Source organism: Colias croceus, chromosome 15 (assembly GCF_905220415.1).
Source record: "Colias croceus chromosome 15, ilColCroc2.1".
Lineage (NCBI taxonomy): Eukaryota > Metazoa > Arthropoda > Insecta > Lepidoptera > Pieridae > Colias > Colias croceus.
Window position 1 is genome coordinate 7,796,796 of NC_059551.1, and position 18,209 is coordinate 7,815,004.

The window sequence follows — 18,209 nt, forward strand, 5'->3', positions numbered from 1 at the left end:
CTGTCTAACTAAACATTAAGATAGATACAACTTGGTATCGAGTGTTTATCAATAATAATCATTTGGAATACCTTCTATTCTTAAAATATGTGAAAATTGTGATGTATGTACTCCGATTATAATAAATAAATAAGAACATGTTCTTAACCGAGCCATAAAGAGCGATGTCAAAGTGTATGTTCTGTTTATCAGAAACATATCAACGGCACATACAATAGTTTATGTTCACCTTATTTAGAAGATAGTAGGGTGTTAGAATATATACTATACTAGCGGTCCGCCCCGGCTTCGCCCGTGGTACATATTAACGTTTTCTCTACATAAGAACCATCCTCGTACTTCAAGGAATATAATAAAAAAAGAATTATCGAAATCGGTTCAGCCGTTCTCGAGTTATGGAATTACAACGAAAAGTGGCATTGATTTTTATATATTAGACTAGCGGTCCGCCCCGGCTTCGCCCGTGGTACATGTTTACGTTTTCTCTACATAAGAACCATCCTCGTACTTCAAGGAATATAATAAAAAAAGAATTATCGAAATCGGTTCAGCCGTTCTCGAGTTATGGAATTACAACGAAAAGTGGCATTGATTTTTATATATTAGACTATATATATAATAGGATGTGCATGTGTGATGTGAGTGATACAATGTGTCTAACTCTGTCAGATTATGATACTGCCGTTTGTGAAGATAAGCGAGGATAGGTTTCATTTCAGGATATCACCGACGATACAAGTCGATGTTTATGGTAATGGTATCGACCATAAAGACAGCGCTATCCTAGAACTAGATTTAAGAGAGAGAATTAAAAACAATCCAGGCGATTTATTATCATAATAGAATTATAATAAACGGTATTTCTAATAGAAACGAAACTATAAATCACAATAAAAGTAAAATTTCATTTGTCTTTCTTGAAAATGCGGTCGTTATAATTTTGACAGCTCGTACTTTAAAATTTATAAATAACCGAAAAACAAAGCCGCCATAACAAATTCCTTAAAACCAACGAATGGCTATTATATCTAAACAAAATTATAAAATACTAACGGTATTTAATATGTACATTCTAATTATATTGTTAACTTTTAGTAAAACGCACCTATAAAAGGTATGTGTCGCTTTCAATGATCGAGTAAGTAGATATATAGTGAGCAATCGAGACATACCTACAAACATTGGAGTTGTAAAGGGACACTTGCATTTGTGTAATTCGCATGAAAAACGTAGGTCGTATAAATATGATTGTTTCATTGAGGGTGGTAGATTTAATTTTAAATATAAAATGATTAAATTTTAAAATTCATATGAGATGTTGAAAGAGAGGAGATTTGTGTGTTTAAAAAGATACCCAGAATATAAAGTAAAAAGAAGAGTTTGATAGTAAGGCAAGTAGTGTAGTAACAAGATACAAGGCAGAAAATAATTTCAGTTAAAGTGATTGAAATGCACAACATTATTTATGATTAGATCCAGAGGAGACGAAGAGATGGCTTCAGTAGCGAATATACGTTTACCACGGAATAAATGGTTTTTATTATGAACAACAAGTTAAAAGATTATAAGGTTATTTATTATCCATGACGATATTTTATCACATAATATTTAAAATTGGTATCAATTTATCTAAACAGATCATATCAATGCGATTTTGCATCATATCTCAACAAATGAAAACCATAGACAACCAATTTCATCGAATGACATTGACAGCTCTGTGTCACTTTTGTGAAGTCCAACCGTCATTTACTGCCATAAATTTAAATAGTGAATATATTTTTTTCTACAATTTATTGTCTATGGTTGATTATCTACAATGTCTCGCGGAATGCGCACTATACCACTGCCATTCGCTCTCATAATCTCACATAGACTACAGCGTTTACACGAGTCACATTATATACATCAGACTTGGTTGAAAAACAACGCTTATGAAAGTTTCTTCTCGCGTTGCCATTGAATTATCCTCTCTTTGAGTTCTGAAGCTGTAAAAGAATGGGATACATTAACAATTGTCCTAGTAATATTTTTATAGACCGAATGAAAAAAAAATGCATTTTAATAGAAAACGTCATGTATTAAAAAATAAATAAATACCTGGACGTAATTGGTCTTCGCTAAGCGGCTGTCGGTTGAAAGGATCCGTGGCGCTGTTTAACAAATGACGCAGGATCACCGACCTGTCCATTACCTGGAAATAACAATATATTCTTAAATCCTAAGTTATATATTGTCTTCTTTGTTGTCTCCAAGGATTTCAAACTTTTGTTTATTTAAAGGTAATTTATGCATAATGACAATTACCAACAAACACATTTTAATATAGCATAGCCATATTTAAATAAAAAAAAAATCTATAAAAATATGTATAACTGAAGAAATACGTTTAAATTGAAGATGTGAGTAATTAAAATTCTACTCATATTCTAAACGCGAAAAGCTGCAAGTCAAGCCAAAGAAGAACGTTCATCGTTTTGATGTATGTTCTCCTTTGGCTTGACTTGACTCGACTTTGGCTATAGCTTATGTATCAGAACAACACAAAAGCTATAGAGGTAGTATCGTAACTAGTTTTTGCCCAGCGGATAAAGCCGCGCATATCGTATACTTACTCGGATTTTTAATTAGACAAAGTAAACTGACAGCAGCTAATGTCACTTTGTAAAATAATGTTGCCATTTTTAAAGTAATAGTGAGGAATTCAGTTCTCATTCAATCAGATGAATGAACAATGAGTGTGAATAGTTCATCATCTCAAACTATAAAATAACATTATTTCAAATTTTAATATATAAAGCTATATAAGATATAAATTATTAGTGGAATGTAATTATAATCATTTTTTATTTTTATTTTTACGATATTTACGTTACTGTTTTCTTAATTTTTTCTTTAATTGTAACAAATTACGTTGTGTTTGTTGTCATTGTTGTGTTTGTTTGGTGTTATATTGTTACACACTAAATATATTCACTAGACGATCGATTCAATTTCATTCATTCCCGATTTTCAATCATTCACTTTGTTACAACGCTATTTTTATTTCATCAAAAACTGACAACACAGTTGACGTCAGTTTACTTTGTCTTATTAAAAATCCGAGTATAGATTTGCTCATTTCATGAAATGATTGATCATTACATGAGCTGTTGCCCGCAGCTTCGCTTGCGTGGAAAAGATAAATTTTCATGGTATAAGTTTTCATCCCCTATTTTACCCCTTTAGGGGAAGAATTTTCTAAAATCCTTTCTTAGGGGACGCCTACGTTATGACATCTACCTGCATGCCAAATTTGAGCCCGATACGTCCAGTGGTTTGGGCTGTGCGGTGATAGATCACTATATCAGTCACCTTTGACTTTTATATATATAGATTTGCTAATTAAATAAATAAATAAATTTCATGAAATGATTGATCATTGTATGAAATGGTAACGACATATGCACGGTACTCACCTTGCCGGAGGGCAGCAGCACGGGGTCGGTCATGAGCGTGTCCATGAGCGGGTCGCGGAACTCCTCCGGCGCGTCCGCGAACTCGTCGCTCTGCTGCTGGTTCGATACTGGAATGCACACATTTTATATGTTTATCCCCTTTTTTTAGCAAGAAGGTTTTCATGAAGTATAATCTTCTTTATATATAAAAATGAATCGCAAAATGTGTTGGTAAGCGCATAACTCGAGAACGGCTGAACCGATTTCGATAATTCTTTTTTTATTATATTCCTTGAAGTACGAGGATGGATCTTATGTAGAGAAAACGTAAACATGTACCACGGGCGAAGCCGGGGCGGACCGCTAGTTTTATATAAATTTATAAAGAATAGAAAAAATTCGATCACGAGGCGAGATTCGAACCCACATCCTTTCGCGTCATTCCGGGGCGGATGCCTGACCAACTCGGCCACTGTGACCCGCCACAGCGATAGAATTTATTCTATTCTTTCAGTTTTATGTGAGGGACACACCGCGCTCCATCTATTAAGATTCAATTTTATAGTTGAAATCTGCGTATTATCTGTCGTAACATAATCTAATTAAAACTGTAAAATAATTATTGTTTGTTTGTGTGGTACGTGAATATGATTTTATGAAAATGTTCATAAACTCAAACTCAAACATTTATTTATTTAATTGGACTTCTTTTAGAAGCACTTTCGAATCGTGATTATATACATATTTTAACATTTACCTTACAATAATTATGTACTTGTATTTACAATAAAAATAAATACAATTTCAATTAACAGATAAAAATAAATGTGTGCGTGTACTAGTGTACACACGTAAAAAGTGAAACTTCTTTATGACCTTACTTTTCAAAAAATAATTTCTATATGCAACTTTACAGAAATACGTCGAATCACGCGTGGTAGGGACAAAAAAAGATGGCGCGTAACGGAAAAATGTCACGCGTAACGAAAAAATGTTACACTAAATTTTTTTCCAACCCCGATAAAGAAGTTTCACTTCAAAAATATAATAATACAATTTCAAACGGAAGTCCGTATTTTCAAATGAGACCTTAAATTCTAAAATAGAGTGAATCAGATGAAAATGTTCATAAACTCAAACTCAAACATTTATTTATTTAATTGGACTTCTTTTAGAAGCACTTTCGAATCGTGATTATATACATATTTTAACATTTACCTTACAATAATTATGTACTTGTATTTACAATAAAAATAAATACAATTTCAATTAACAGATAAAAATAAATGTGTGCGTGTACTAGTGTACACACGTAAAAAGTGAAACTTCTTTATGACCTTACTTTTCAAAAAATAATTTCTATATGCAACTTTACAGAAATACGTCGAATCACGCGTGGTAGGGACAAGAAAAAGATGGCGCGTAACGGAAAAATGTCACGCGTAACGAAAAAATGTTACACTAAATTTTTTTCCAACCCCGATAAAGAAGTTTCACTTCAAAAATATAATAATACAATTTCAAACGGAAGTCCGTATTTTCAAATGAGACCTTAAATTCTAAAATAGAGATTTTATCATTATATTATAGTAAAAAATAATTTTTGAATTTCATAGATTAAAAATTTACTCTCTTTAACCAGTAATTTATATAATTCAAACTCACTAGCGATCTGATAAGCGTTATCAGCTAGCGTCTTGAACCTCTCGATCTCAGTGGAAGTCTTGATGCAAGACTTCGCGAGACGCACGGCCGCTTCCTCGAACAGCTCCTTGCGGAATGAGCGCTGTTGGGATACAATAAGGTTGGAATAACTATCTTAATTATAAAATTAAATCTTTTTCTAAATAAAATAATTTGGTCAATCAATCTTGGGATGCAACGGGCGTCTAAGGAGATGAGAGAATACACGATTAAAAGATCGCTATCGCAAAAGATTTGTAATGTTATGAACATCGATAACGTGTACGCCGGAAATGGTCAATAACCGTTGTATAAAAACACGCTTTAATAAGATAAACTCATCAAAACATTGTATCTTCACCGATACTTGATAAGTGTTCAGTTTGAATTAGATGTATCCGTTTAAAGGGGGTTCTAAATCGAGACGGTTACATGCAAACATACAGGTTAAGTTAATAAAAGCGTGTTAAAAATTAAATTAATTATAAACCTTCGTCACTGTTAGCAACGAACATGCATAAAAAAACACTTCCAATTATTTTACTTGTATTATTGTTGCATAAAAAGTACTTCCAATAATAAAATACCCCCAAATCCATACTAATATTATAAATGCGAAAGTAACTCTGTCTGTCTGTCTGTCTGTTACTCAATCACGCCTAAACTACTGAACCAATTTGCATGAAATTTGGTATGGAGATATTTTGATACCCGAGAAAGGACATAGGCTACCTTTTATTGCGAAATATTATGTACCACGGGCGAAGCCGGGGCGGACCACTAGTATTATTATAATAATTAAAAAAAAACATAATACCTCGTCAGCAGCGAGCGCCGCGTGGAACTGCGGCGAGTCGAGGTGCAGGTAGATGTCCACCAGCTGGCTGAGCAGCCGCCGCGGCTCCCAGCCGTACTTCTCGGGCCGGCGCACCTGCACGGGGATAACGCCTTTAGTGTAGGGGCGATAGAGGTGGGTTTTGTTTGAGCGATTGTAGACATATTGTATTATGAGAAATGCGACTTTATTGTATGGGGGATAGAGGTGGGTTTTGTTTGAGCGATTGTAGACATATTGTGTTATGAGAAATGCGACTTTATTGTAGTGGGTATAGAGATTATATTTGTTATATCATATTAATTGACATATAATATGTTAATGTAGGGTATTAAGAAATATGAAATATGGGATATGCGACTTTAACATAGGGAGATAGAGGTTATATTTGTTTGAGCGATTGTAGACATATTCTGTTATGAGATATGCGACTTTATTGTAGTGGGTATAGAGATTATATTTGATTATATGTTAATGTAGTGTATTAAGAAACATGAAATATGGGATATGCGGCTTTAATATAGGGGGATAGAGTTTGTTAATGTTTGTGTGAATGTAGGCACTTGTTATGAGATACACAGAATATGACATATTCGACTTTATCGTAGTGGATATAGAGGTTTGTTTTGTTTATGTCAATGAAGACATGTGTTATGAGACCCACGAAACATGGGATTTATGCGACTTTACTTCATTCTTCATTCTACAACAATAATTTTATTTCTATATACCACTATACCTTGAGATTATTGCACTTAGGTCCGCAGAGTTGTTGCAGGTTGAAGTTCAGCATAGAAGCGAGTCGGTCCACAAGCTCCGCTCGCAGGAATGGCTCCTTAATTTCCACGGTTAAATATTCCAGCATGTCTACTGTTTCCCTGTATTTATATAAATTGAAATATAAGAGACACATGTTGTATTAGAAACTGGCTGTTCGACCCGGCTCTGCTCAATTAAAATGAAATTTAATAAAGCGTAGCTTTCATGTAAATTTTTTGCAATAATATTTCTGTCTTATAACACGAATTGAACTGTTCGATTTGTGTATCTCTTATAAAAATGTATTTAATAACATCATTAAAAAGTTATTTCAAATAAACATGAGCTATATCATGTGGCTTGGCTTGCTTGGCAAAAAAAATAAAAAGTTGCCTCATATAAAATCAAACACAACAAAATACTAAATACGACCCATAGCTTAAACAGCAACTCCCAAACCTTAATGACCGGGCTGAAGTTGGAATTTTTGACGTTTGACTCGCGGATAACATCAGTCCTACCAACAGGATCGGATACTATTATATTACTAGCTTACCACCCGCGGCTTCGCCCGCTTTCTCTAAAACGATTTGAGATTTAAACTATCTCTCAAGTTGGATCGAACTGCACATGGTGTGCGAATTTTATTATAATCGGTTAAGTGGTTTAGGAGTCCATTGAGGACAAACATTGTGACACGAGATATATATATATATTAAGATTGTGCCCATTGTACTTACCTAGCGAGTGTAAGATAGGAGCGGCACTGTCTCTCGTCCTGCGCTAGCGCTCTGCCCCGGGCTTCGCCCGCCGCTCCGCCTGCACCCGCTTCTTGCGCCTCGTGGATGCGTTTCAGGTACTGTGATTATAAATATTCAAATATTTTAGAATATTTTTACATATTGAAAACACGAATTATGGTTATATTCGAATTTTACAAAATATGTGTCAAAAATAGACGAAGAGACAATGATGAAGCATTTGTTAATGACGGCACGCACAATAACAGCATCTCAATTGACAACGCGTCAGGCCAATGAAAATGATGAAAATGCAACATTGTATGTTATATATAGTTATCTTCTTGAACTTCAGCATTTTTAATAGTTATAGGTATTTAAAGAAACAAAAAATTATATTTACACCATTTAACTTATATCATTTCATAATAAACACATCACCAATATTGGTTAATTTCGGTGAGGAGCAAAGATATACACTGTAGGTATACTCAAAAATCCTCCTTCGCGCTTAGTATACCAATAGTGGGATACCCTGTATACCTCAGTGTAATTACTAATTATATAAAAAGTGCACATACCGTTAGACATTCATCCAATAGGAAGGTTGTATCATTCATAAGCATGTTGATAAATTTGACGAACTGACGACCCGACCGAGATTCCTTCACGATAGCCTACAAATATAAACATTTGTTAGAATAAGTTGATTAAAATAGCCTAACTTTCAATGGGACCCTGTTTCTTTATGACATGTTTGTTTAAACAGACTGTAACTAGAAAGTAAGAAAAAATACACTATTACAACAAAGATTTTTGCCGTATTTAAATTGACTTGACGATCATTGAATGATCTTGCTACACCAATTTATTGGAACATAGGGAAATTATTTATTACTAGCTGCTCCGCGCGGTTTCACCTCGTGGCTCCACTCTTGTTGGTCGTAGCGTGATGATATATATAACCTTCCTATAACCTTCCTCGATAAATGGGCTATCTAACACCAGACCAGTAGATCCCGAGATTAGCGCGTTCAAACAAACAAACTCTTCAAACAAACAAACTTTATTATATTAGTATAGATAAAATGTATTTAGCAAAACTCGCCTGTTTATGAATCGGCCGTTCCCACATGCCCTTAAGTATGATACTAATATGGAACCGTATCGTGAACTTGTCATAGAACTCCGTACTCTGTCCCGTCGTCTCTATATCCGTATAAAACTTCATCAGAGCACTTGGTAGCGCCGTTTGTGACATGGGATGGTCCATGAATTTCTCATAAACATTCTTCAGTTTCATTGGTAGCGAAAGATTGATTACGAATAAGACTTCAACGATTTTAGCCACCAAGTATGGGTTCTTGATGAGATGCGAGTTGCAGATGGCGCTGAGGAGCCACGTTATTATTGGGTCTTCGATGTAGTAGGCGACTATTTGTGGGACGTATCTGGAAGATGAGGATATTATTTGGAATTTTACCTTTTTGCAACATACAACTTCTTATAGTAAAATGGTGTGTCATTCTTTAAGAGGCATAATTCACACACATAGACATTCGTTACGATTTAACATGCATAATATATTCAAGTGACAATAAAAATATAATTGAAAACAATTAATTCCACTATATTTTGAATGTGAAGAAGGAATGTGACATTGACTTTTTTTTAAATACAAATATCATATTCATTATACTTCCGACATTCTTCACTCATGTGTGATCATCATCATCACACAGACACTACACAGATGCAGCTCAGATACGCGCGCAAACATGTGCGTCAAAACTGTTCTAGTCATATCGTCGTCAAAACTATACTTGAGGGTAACCTCTTGCTTGATTTGAGGGTAACTTCGCGTGCACCGGCAACCAGCCTCTCTATCAAAACAGTTCAAAATTCGAATTCCAAAAATTCCAAATTCAAATACTCACTGCACAGCGAACAGCATGAACTCGGCGATGTCCTCGACGTACCACTCGGGTGTAGCGCGGAAGGCGTGCGCCGCGCCGCCAGTCGGGCCCGCGCCGCCGGCCGCGTCGCACGTGCCCGCCGCCGCTTCGAGCTGCCGGACGAGCAGCGCGCACACGGACGAGTAGAACTGCACGCCGCGACGCATTAGCTCCGGGTCGAGGAGCGCTGTTTCCGCGCATTGTTTCGATCTGAACACATAACATTATATTATATAAAAAACAGCGCAGAATTCAGATAATAAATATTATTGAAGTGAAATTTCTATATCGGGGTTGGAAAAAAATTTAGTGTAACATTTTTTCGTTACGCGTGATATTTTTCCGTTACGCCCCATCTTATTCTTATCCCTACCACGCGTGATTCGACGTATTTCTGTAAAGTTGCATATAGTAAATTATATTTTGAAAAATAAGGTCATAAAGAAGTTTCACTTCTTACGTGTGTACACTAATACACGCACACATTTTTTTTCTTATAATATTGTTATTTTTCAATAAAGCAACAAATCGTCTGAGATAAAATATATCTTTCTTCTTCTTTACCTTTCACAATATTAATAAAATATGAAAGGACCGCTTTGTTCAATTAAATGATATAAAATATCACGACCCAAGAGACATGACTATATTTTTTACCTGTGTAGCCGTTTGATCTGCCGCCGCCATCGTCTTAGCAGTTCTGTATTACGTAACGCCGTGAAACTATTTCGCCACTGCGGCTCTGCGGCCACCAGCTCTTCTATCACCTTTTGGAGATCGCGGAATGCTCTGAAAATTAAAGTAATGTTGATTAAAAGATTTATATACTTTGATATGATTGCTTTAGTAGTTAGTCAACCTTAAACAAATTAAAAAAAAATACTTTAAATGTAGGTACATACATAATATACATTTAAAAAATGCACATACATATTTATTGACGCTTGACTTACTATATTGATAAATGAAAATAGGTCAATTTATTTATAAACTTCGCGGTTTCATATAAGATAAAAAGTTATCAAGAAAAAGTTACCTAACCACCATAATTATTATATTTCATACATATAATGTGTATCTCATTCCATAATACTCGGGTACCATCATAAAGAAGGTACCCGGTCCTTTGGAAGGCTTACGTGGGGACACGGATCCAACACGCAGAGGCCCTTTCGAGAACTTTACTGTGTTGTGGGACACCAGCCGCAGCCTGCCCATGACTGCACTATAGAGATACAGCTCTGGGCAGTCCGCGGCCGATGTAGGACTATTTCGAGATATGGAAAACAAAATAAACTGGGCTATGGAGTGGGATGTTAAATGGGCCGGTATTTGGGAACTATTGGAAACTATGGCACCTGCCTTTCTACTAAAAGAAAGTAAAAATTTCATACATATTATTATTATTGAACACTCACCGAATCCGTCTCTGATGCGTGTGCAATGCTGGTATGAGCGCCACGTGGTGCATGTGAAGCGTCAGGAACCAACACACTGTTTGGAACTTCGCTTCCGGCCACGAGTGATTCGGGTCGTTATCTATAATATAACATAATAGCCTATTAATATTACAAATCCTATTAAGTTTTTTTTCTTCAAATTCTCCTAATATAAACAAATGAGTTTTAAATAATTCCAAGAGTGACAACAGAGAAATTTGAATAAAAAAAACGTATCAACTGATTAAAAATCAATATTCACTCTTATCACCAACACACAAGGTTCAAACTTCAATACTTACTGAGCGTATCGTACCCGATTGAAACGTGTATATCGGGTACACGCGTTCCAATTCGAATCACATAAAATATCTACTAACAGTCTACACAAGCAACATTCACCCCTACCACCCACAAATAAGGTTTAAATTCTAATACTCACTGAGCGCAACGAACCAGTCCTGCGTGGTGAAGTACAACCGCGTCTCATCGTGCACGTTCGGCCAAGTGTCCAGTTCAAATCAGATAAGATATCATTCACTCTTACCTACACATAAGGTCCATAACCCAATACTCACAAAGAGCATCCAGTCTTGTGCCGCCTGCGCAGTGAAGTTCAGCGATGCACTCGATTTTGAATCACAAAAGATGTACAAACAACAGTCACCCTTACTACCTACACATAAGGTCCATAATCCAATACTCACAAAGAGCATCCAGTTTTGTGCCGCCTGCGAAGTGAAGTTCAGCGATGCACTCGATTTTGAATCACAAAAGATGTACAAACAACAGTCACCCTTACCACCTACACATAAGGTCCATAACCCAATACTCACAAAGAGCATCCAGTCTTGTGCCACGTGCGCAGTGAAGTTCAGCAACGCGCTCGATTTTGAATCACAAAAGATGCACAAACAATAATCACCCTTGCCACCTACACATAAGGTCCATAATCCAATACTCACTGAGCGCATCGAGCCAGTCCTGCGCCTCCTGCGCGGTAAAGTACAGCCGCGTCTCGTCGCGTACGTTCAACCACGTGCCCGGCTGGAACGTGTATAACGGGTATACGCGGTCGAGTTTGATGCGAACAGATAGTAGCTGTAGTACGGAGCATACGTTCAGCATGAAGCCGTCACCTGGAAAAAAATGTTTTAATACTAAATCAAGATCATGAATGAAAAAGAAAAAATAGACAATTGATTTTGCTGAATACACAAATGCTTATCGCACAAACAAAATTATGTGTACCTACCTATGTATTTAAATTTTAAATGCTATTTTGGTAAATCAAATTATTGGTCTATTTTGATTCACACAGTAGTATATTATATTTATCTAACTAGTATGATGTATGTATTCTTCTTCAGTTAACTTTATGGCTATCATTTTTTAATTATTGTTGGTGGGTTCTATCTTATGGTTTTTTTGTTATTTTTCATATACCTATACTTGTTTGTAATGCTGAGTTTGCTTTATAGCGATAATGCCGAAATTTTATTCAATTATAATACAAACACAAACATAATATTTCAAGTTTTCATTTTTATAAATCTTATGAATTTCCATGTTTCCCTAAAGCAACAAAACGAATGTCATATTTTATTAGACAATATATTATATAATATAAATTAGGTATCAGGCATACGATGTTTCCAAGACTCAATAAAATTTATTTACAGCAAAACAAGGAAGCTCTTCAGGAAAACGCTTAAACGACACGAGAACAAAGCATTTTCCGAGAAACTTATATGGACTGAGTCAACTGACCCACCTTTAGAGTTAGTATGCGCAAATTATTCGATGCACAAAACATTAACCTCCATTTTCCGTTTCGACATCGTACTAAAAATACTGTATTCGTTCCGTTTAATTAAGGTCATTGTCATTAGGTGTGGAGAGACGAGCGATCGCTGTATTGTCTCAATCTCCGATACCTTCCTTGTAGAGCCAGCAGCTACAATTACAATATTTTTTTAAATTACAATTGAATTAATATATTAGCTACTCGATACCCGTAAAATTTTCTCTATAATTTACAAGATAGATAGGGTATAGCCTATGCCATAACACCTGATATTTTTATTTTCAAACAAGAAAAAATTGAAACCAATGTCGTTTCTTCTTACTTTTTGTGCAATCTAACAGCACTCTTAGTAGATAAATGACTAAGATAATTTTAATTGTTCGAAGAAAAAATAATACATTTAAAACTTTCGCGTATTACGTGAGTACACGAAAATTATTTTATAGAAACAAATAGAAAAATATTCGCGTAATAATTTTACGCGTATTTAATTCTTTTCTTTACTCTTTGCTCGCATAGGTTTACGTTTAGAAACAAAAAACCCCAGAATTGTTAGGCAGTTAGGTAATAAGAATCTTCTATAAAAACTTCATAGTCCCTTTACAAGTACGATCTTAATAACAGCTGAATCGTATTTAGCATCTATTTGTAAACACTATCAATAAGAAAAAATGTCTTAAACAGAGTGATAAAGGTAAATACTCCTGGAGTTGAGCCAATAGATCATTTCGCAGACTAGCAGACGAGGTGAGCGACATTCGTACGCAGTATATCTATTTTCGCCGATCATTAAACGAATCCGATGTAGTCAATGTTAATGTTAAAGTATCGTCGAATAAACAGCGCTAATCGTATTAGATCAATTCAATAAAATATACTAGGAACACTTGGTCGAATGTAGGTTAGTGGTCAATTTAACGTTTGCATAATTAGTAGGTTTTTATAATTTGATGTCATTCAATCAAATGATTCATTTTGTTACATAAACTCAAAATGTAAATAAAATTACAAACAATTATTTATTAATAAAAATAATACGTGTAACTACGAGGATCCAGAACGTAGATTTTACGTACTTACGCGAGTCACGATCACGCAATCTATATGGATTGAATAATAATTTTGTTTGTTTCAATAATTTAATTTACTTAGGTTATTTTAATTTAACCAACATTTATAAAGACTGGACCGTGATTTCGTAGAAAAAAAATCGTGGAGTTTTCAATATATTTTTTTTTATAAAAGATCATAATATGATCCTATTATTTGAAGCAAATAAGTAGAATGCACATTTTCATTTAAAAGAAACTTTTAATAGAAGATAGATAAATAAGCCGCAAAAATATCTTAAAATATAATGTTAAAAGTATCTTCATGTAAACACACAAACAACAGAAGCGCGCATTTATCGTAATTCGTAGATATCTTTAAGTAAACAGTCTAAATATATCACATACTGAGTAAGACTACAATACACGCCATCAAAATATTATTGTTTATTGATTGTGATTATCTAATTAGGTTTTGTTCTAGATAAAAATTCATTACATGTTACGTAAATTTATCTTAATTTTAATTACCTATCATATTTTTTAAGGTAAACAACAAAACGACATATTCATTAAAAATATTAATACATTAAATATGATTTTAGCAGCGTTACATTTCTCTCACAAATACGCGTTGAATTTTTTTGCTTTAGCTCATATTTTATCAGCACTCATATAGGTTCCTTTGTTACTTCGCACCACTAAATTTTTCAATTGAGTAAAGAGTTAAAAAATTAAGACAATATAAATAAGAAAACAATCTTGGGTGAGTCATCAAAATACGATGCTAGACATTTTCTAATAATTTTTTTTTATGTTAAAATTATTTCAAATTAATTTTTCATTTATCAATAACTCACCAGCCAGTGACCTCTCATCAGTTTGCAGTTGAGCCCTGCGTTCATTCCTCTGCAGCAACGCAGCAAAGTACTGCAGGAACGGTCCCCTTGCCTCCGGACACAAAAGTATATTGTGGCAGATACTATGTAATGTGTTGCGACTCGCTTCTACTTCCCTTTGTAACGCGAATGCTAAACTCTGGTCCGTTCCTGTTGCGAACATTCGCTCAGCGAACAGGGGGTTCTCTTCAGCGAATAGGGACATCTGCAAAATTTGTTTATGTTAGTTTCTAGGAGTTTGTCGATAGAAGATAGTGAAGATATAAATCGAAGATCAGATCAAATTACGAATGTAAGTATGTATTATTAATTCAGAGCTATGAGTATATTTTATTACAGTTATTAGAATTTTCGAATGACTGATGTATGAGTCATGAATGTAATAAAACATTATCACCATTACCAACCACATTCCTAAAGACAAAGACAACACACCTATCTATAATATAAAAATGAATCCCAAAATGTGTTGGTAAGCGCATAACTTTAGAACAGCTGAACCGATTTCTTTATTCTTTTTTTATTATATTCTTTGAAGTACGAGGATGGTTCTTATGTAGAGAAAACTTGAATATGAACCACGGGCGAAGCCGGGGCGGACCGCTAGTCTTTAAATAAAAATCACTCACCGCAAAGAACGGACCCAGAAAGCTGACTCTAGCTATTTCCCGTCCTGGAGCTGTAGTAACAGGCGCTGGACACAAGCTGGGTAGCTTAGCGATTAGTGCACATATAGGTCTTGCTGAATGCCTCGGCCCAGCCCTCAGTTCGCACAGAGACCGCAACGCGCGTAGGGCTGCGCCCTCACCGCGCCCGACCAGTGGGGACACGCGGCGACGCATCTCTTCACGGATACCCATTAATAATGGCACAAATACCTGTCGAATGAAAATCAAAGTAATTAGATATTTTTAGAAGTTTGAATTTAAGTCTGAAATGAAATCTTGGTGTTTAATAAGAACAGTTTATTCGTCAAATAAGAAATTAAAGAGTCGATAAATAAAAAATTATATATATTTGGAAGAAATGGTAAGTATTAGAAAAAATCAATAAAGTTAAATTATATTAATTACAAACCTCTTCTAGAGCCTCCTGGTCTTGATATGTATTAAGTAATAATTCGGGAATGAGCCCTGTGGGCGTATTTCCTATCATAATATATGGCAGTAGTGGTGATTTCCTAGATTTTTCTAACTCGAATCTCCTCCTCAACACTAATACTAAGTGATCAACGATTAAAGTTCGTAAGCTTAAAAGCAAATCACTCAAAGGCGGTTCTGAACTTTTCTTTGGGTAATCTCTCTCATATATGTTAATATTGTAGTAGAATTTTAGTAGATAGCTCACAGCTATTGCTTGTGTCGTTATTTCTTTGGGTAGCGGCAGGAGCGGTGCTGGACATTCACCTTCTTCTGTCTCAGTTTCTAGTGTATTTGGATCTTTAGCTAGAAGATCGTCAACACATTCTTCATTCAGTTCTTTCATAGATTGTCGAATGAGGAGCGATATGAGTGCCTTTTGGTTAAGTGGATCTGATCCATCAACAATCTGCATTATCACATCCATAAGTGCTTCCGATGCTAATTCGTCTAATGATAGCTTTGGGTTGTCAAGTAAAGCTGCTGCTACTGAAGGTACAAAAATACCCCCTGCAAGTAAAATAATTAAAGAACAAATAGATTTATGAAATAAATGTTTACCGAATACAAAAGTTATCACACATCAATATAAATCTACAGTAACAAATAATAATGAGCACCTGAACTTTCTTCTGACCAAGACACTTGTAATATCTTGGCGACTATGCCTCTAAGCTGTTCCTCTGTCAGTTCCGTGGCACTGACCGTCCGTGACCTCTGAATCTTACGAGCCGGTGATTGTAATGAGTCATTTTCTTCAACCTGATTGTGTTAAATTCTATTTAAGTTCCTGTTTATAATGTTTGAATTTTCTCTATCTATTAAAAAGATTCTTGAAAAACAATCATTGTAGGTATAAAGGTTATTTAAAAAGTATAAATGTTATATAAGAATTTGGTTTTAAATAAGATATAAAAGCTAGATTTAGACATAGATTTTTGTAAATCTGTTCTAATAAAGAAACCTTAAAAATGCAACACCATTTTCATAGAGTTTATTAATCTATACAGTAATATAGACATTATTGAATTATTAATATTTCATTACCTTGGTAGACTACTGATAAGAAATAATAATTGTAATTTGTATGAATAATTTAATCATACTTCCATTATATAATATATTTATAGAAACAATACCTCCATTGGCTCCTGTTGACTTTCTGACTGTGAATTTCGTTCTGATACATCATCTACGTCCATTGAAAGAGAGCGTCTTGAGCAGCTCGGAGAAGCATTGTTATTCCTTGGCTTGACTGGTGACGGTTCAACAAAAGGTGTCGGAGATCCTGATCTTGATGTGCTGTCTTCTCTTGTTGATGCTCCTTCTGATCCACTTACAGTGGTTTGGGGCAAAGCTCCAACCCTTACTGATCCACAACTTAACAAAGCATCATCACCCATCGAGTCAAAACTGTTATACTGTCTAGTTTGAGACAGATCTGTCATTTTCGTATCTGGCATCTCGTCTAACAAATTATTCTCTGTCTTTTCTGTCACTATTAAACCATCTGCTGGTATTTTCGTCTGATCTGACACATCATTTTTATTGTCTGTATAATTCTGTCCTGTATTTGTGTCTGTGGTGTTTTCTGTGGAACTCCTTGGAATGGGACCTGGTGATAATCTAAGCGGTTGTTGTGGACTAAGCAGTTCATTTGGCACAGAAGCACTAGGTGTGACTGGGGGGCTCGTTGGAGCTGGTGAAGAACCAGTCCCTCCCAGAGCTGCAAGTCTCGCTAACCGTCTCCGCCGTATCTGCAAAAAACAAAACGTGAATTTGAAACACGTGTAAAGACGACATACGCGAGTATAACAACACAACACCAACGCTTTGTTTTGTTACGAAATTAGATTGACCATACGCACTTCAACAAGGATCGTTTGCAAAATAAATACAAAACTCACCTCCTCTTGACTTAATTCACTCATAGTTGCAAATTATGTTTAAAATTCAAAGGCACAGTACTTAAAATTAATATTTTTCACTGTTCACTGTTGAAATGCTGTATAAACTTAAGGTTTTGAGTAAGAAACACTACGTCAAACAGTCAGTCACCTTTGTGGCTCAGCTGAGACGATAAGCATTTGATTTGACGTTTGTCGTTGTTGAATAGATGACGAGAAAGTATTGAAAATATACGCGTCATCCTCGCTACGAAGTTGCGATGTTGCGAATCTTTTGTGATTTCGATTATTATAGATCGTTCGTCTCTGTCTACATAATTACCAAACACATAGGAGAGAGCAAGAAAGATGAATAACAATTTCCAATTTCAAATTCAGTACAGATACATTAAATTTCTATAGATAATTAATTAGGTTTATGTCAATTGAGAAATTATGTACAAATTCTTATAAAATTAATGTGAAAATAAATTAAAATTAATAAATAGTATCGAATACGACAAATAGTTCTTGCGTAGCTCTAAACTAAAACTCAACACCAACCGCATTTATTCATTGAA

At 35.0% G+C, this 18,209-nt stretch overlaps 1 protein-coding gene across 1 annotated transcript; it reads right to left on the reverse strand.

Annotated features, from left to right (window-relative positions):
* Positions 1-1,554: 1,554 nt before the first annotated feature.
* On the reverse strand, positions 1,555-17,865 carry LOC123698260 (ubiquitin conjugation factor E4 B). The gene is made up of 19 exons (XM_045644841.1): positions 17,650-17,865; positions 16,882-17,499; positions 16,363-16,504; positions 15,681-16,252; positions 15,233-15,481; positions 14,565-14,808; positions 11,814-11,987; positions 10,828-10,948; positions 10,067-10,198; positions 9,392-9,619; positions 8,563-8,905; positions 8,036-8,131; positions 7,455-7,573; positions 6,695-6,833; positions 5,938-6,051; positions 5,103-5,223; positions 3,459-3,565; positions 2,101-2,194; positions 1,555-1,988 (listed from the first exon to the last, which is right to left on the reverse strand). Exons 1-19 carry the CDS (start codon positions 17,671-17,673, stop codon positions 1,933-1,935), a joined length of 3,693 nt encoding a protein of 1,230 aa, XP_045500797.1. The 5' UTR covers positions 17,674-17,865; the 3' UTR covers positions 1,555-1,932.
* Between the last annotated feature and the right edge of the window lie 344 nt (positions 17,866-18,209).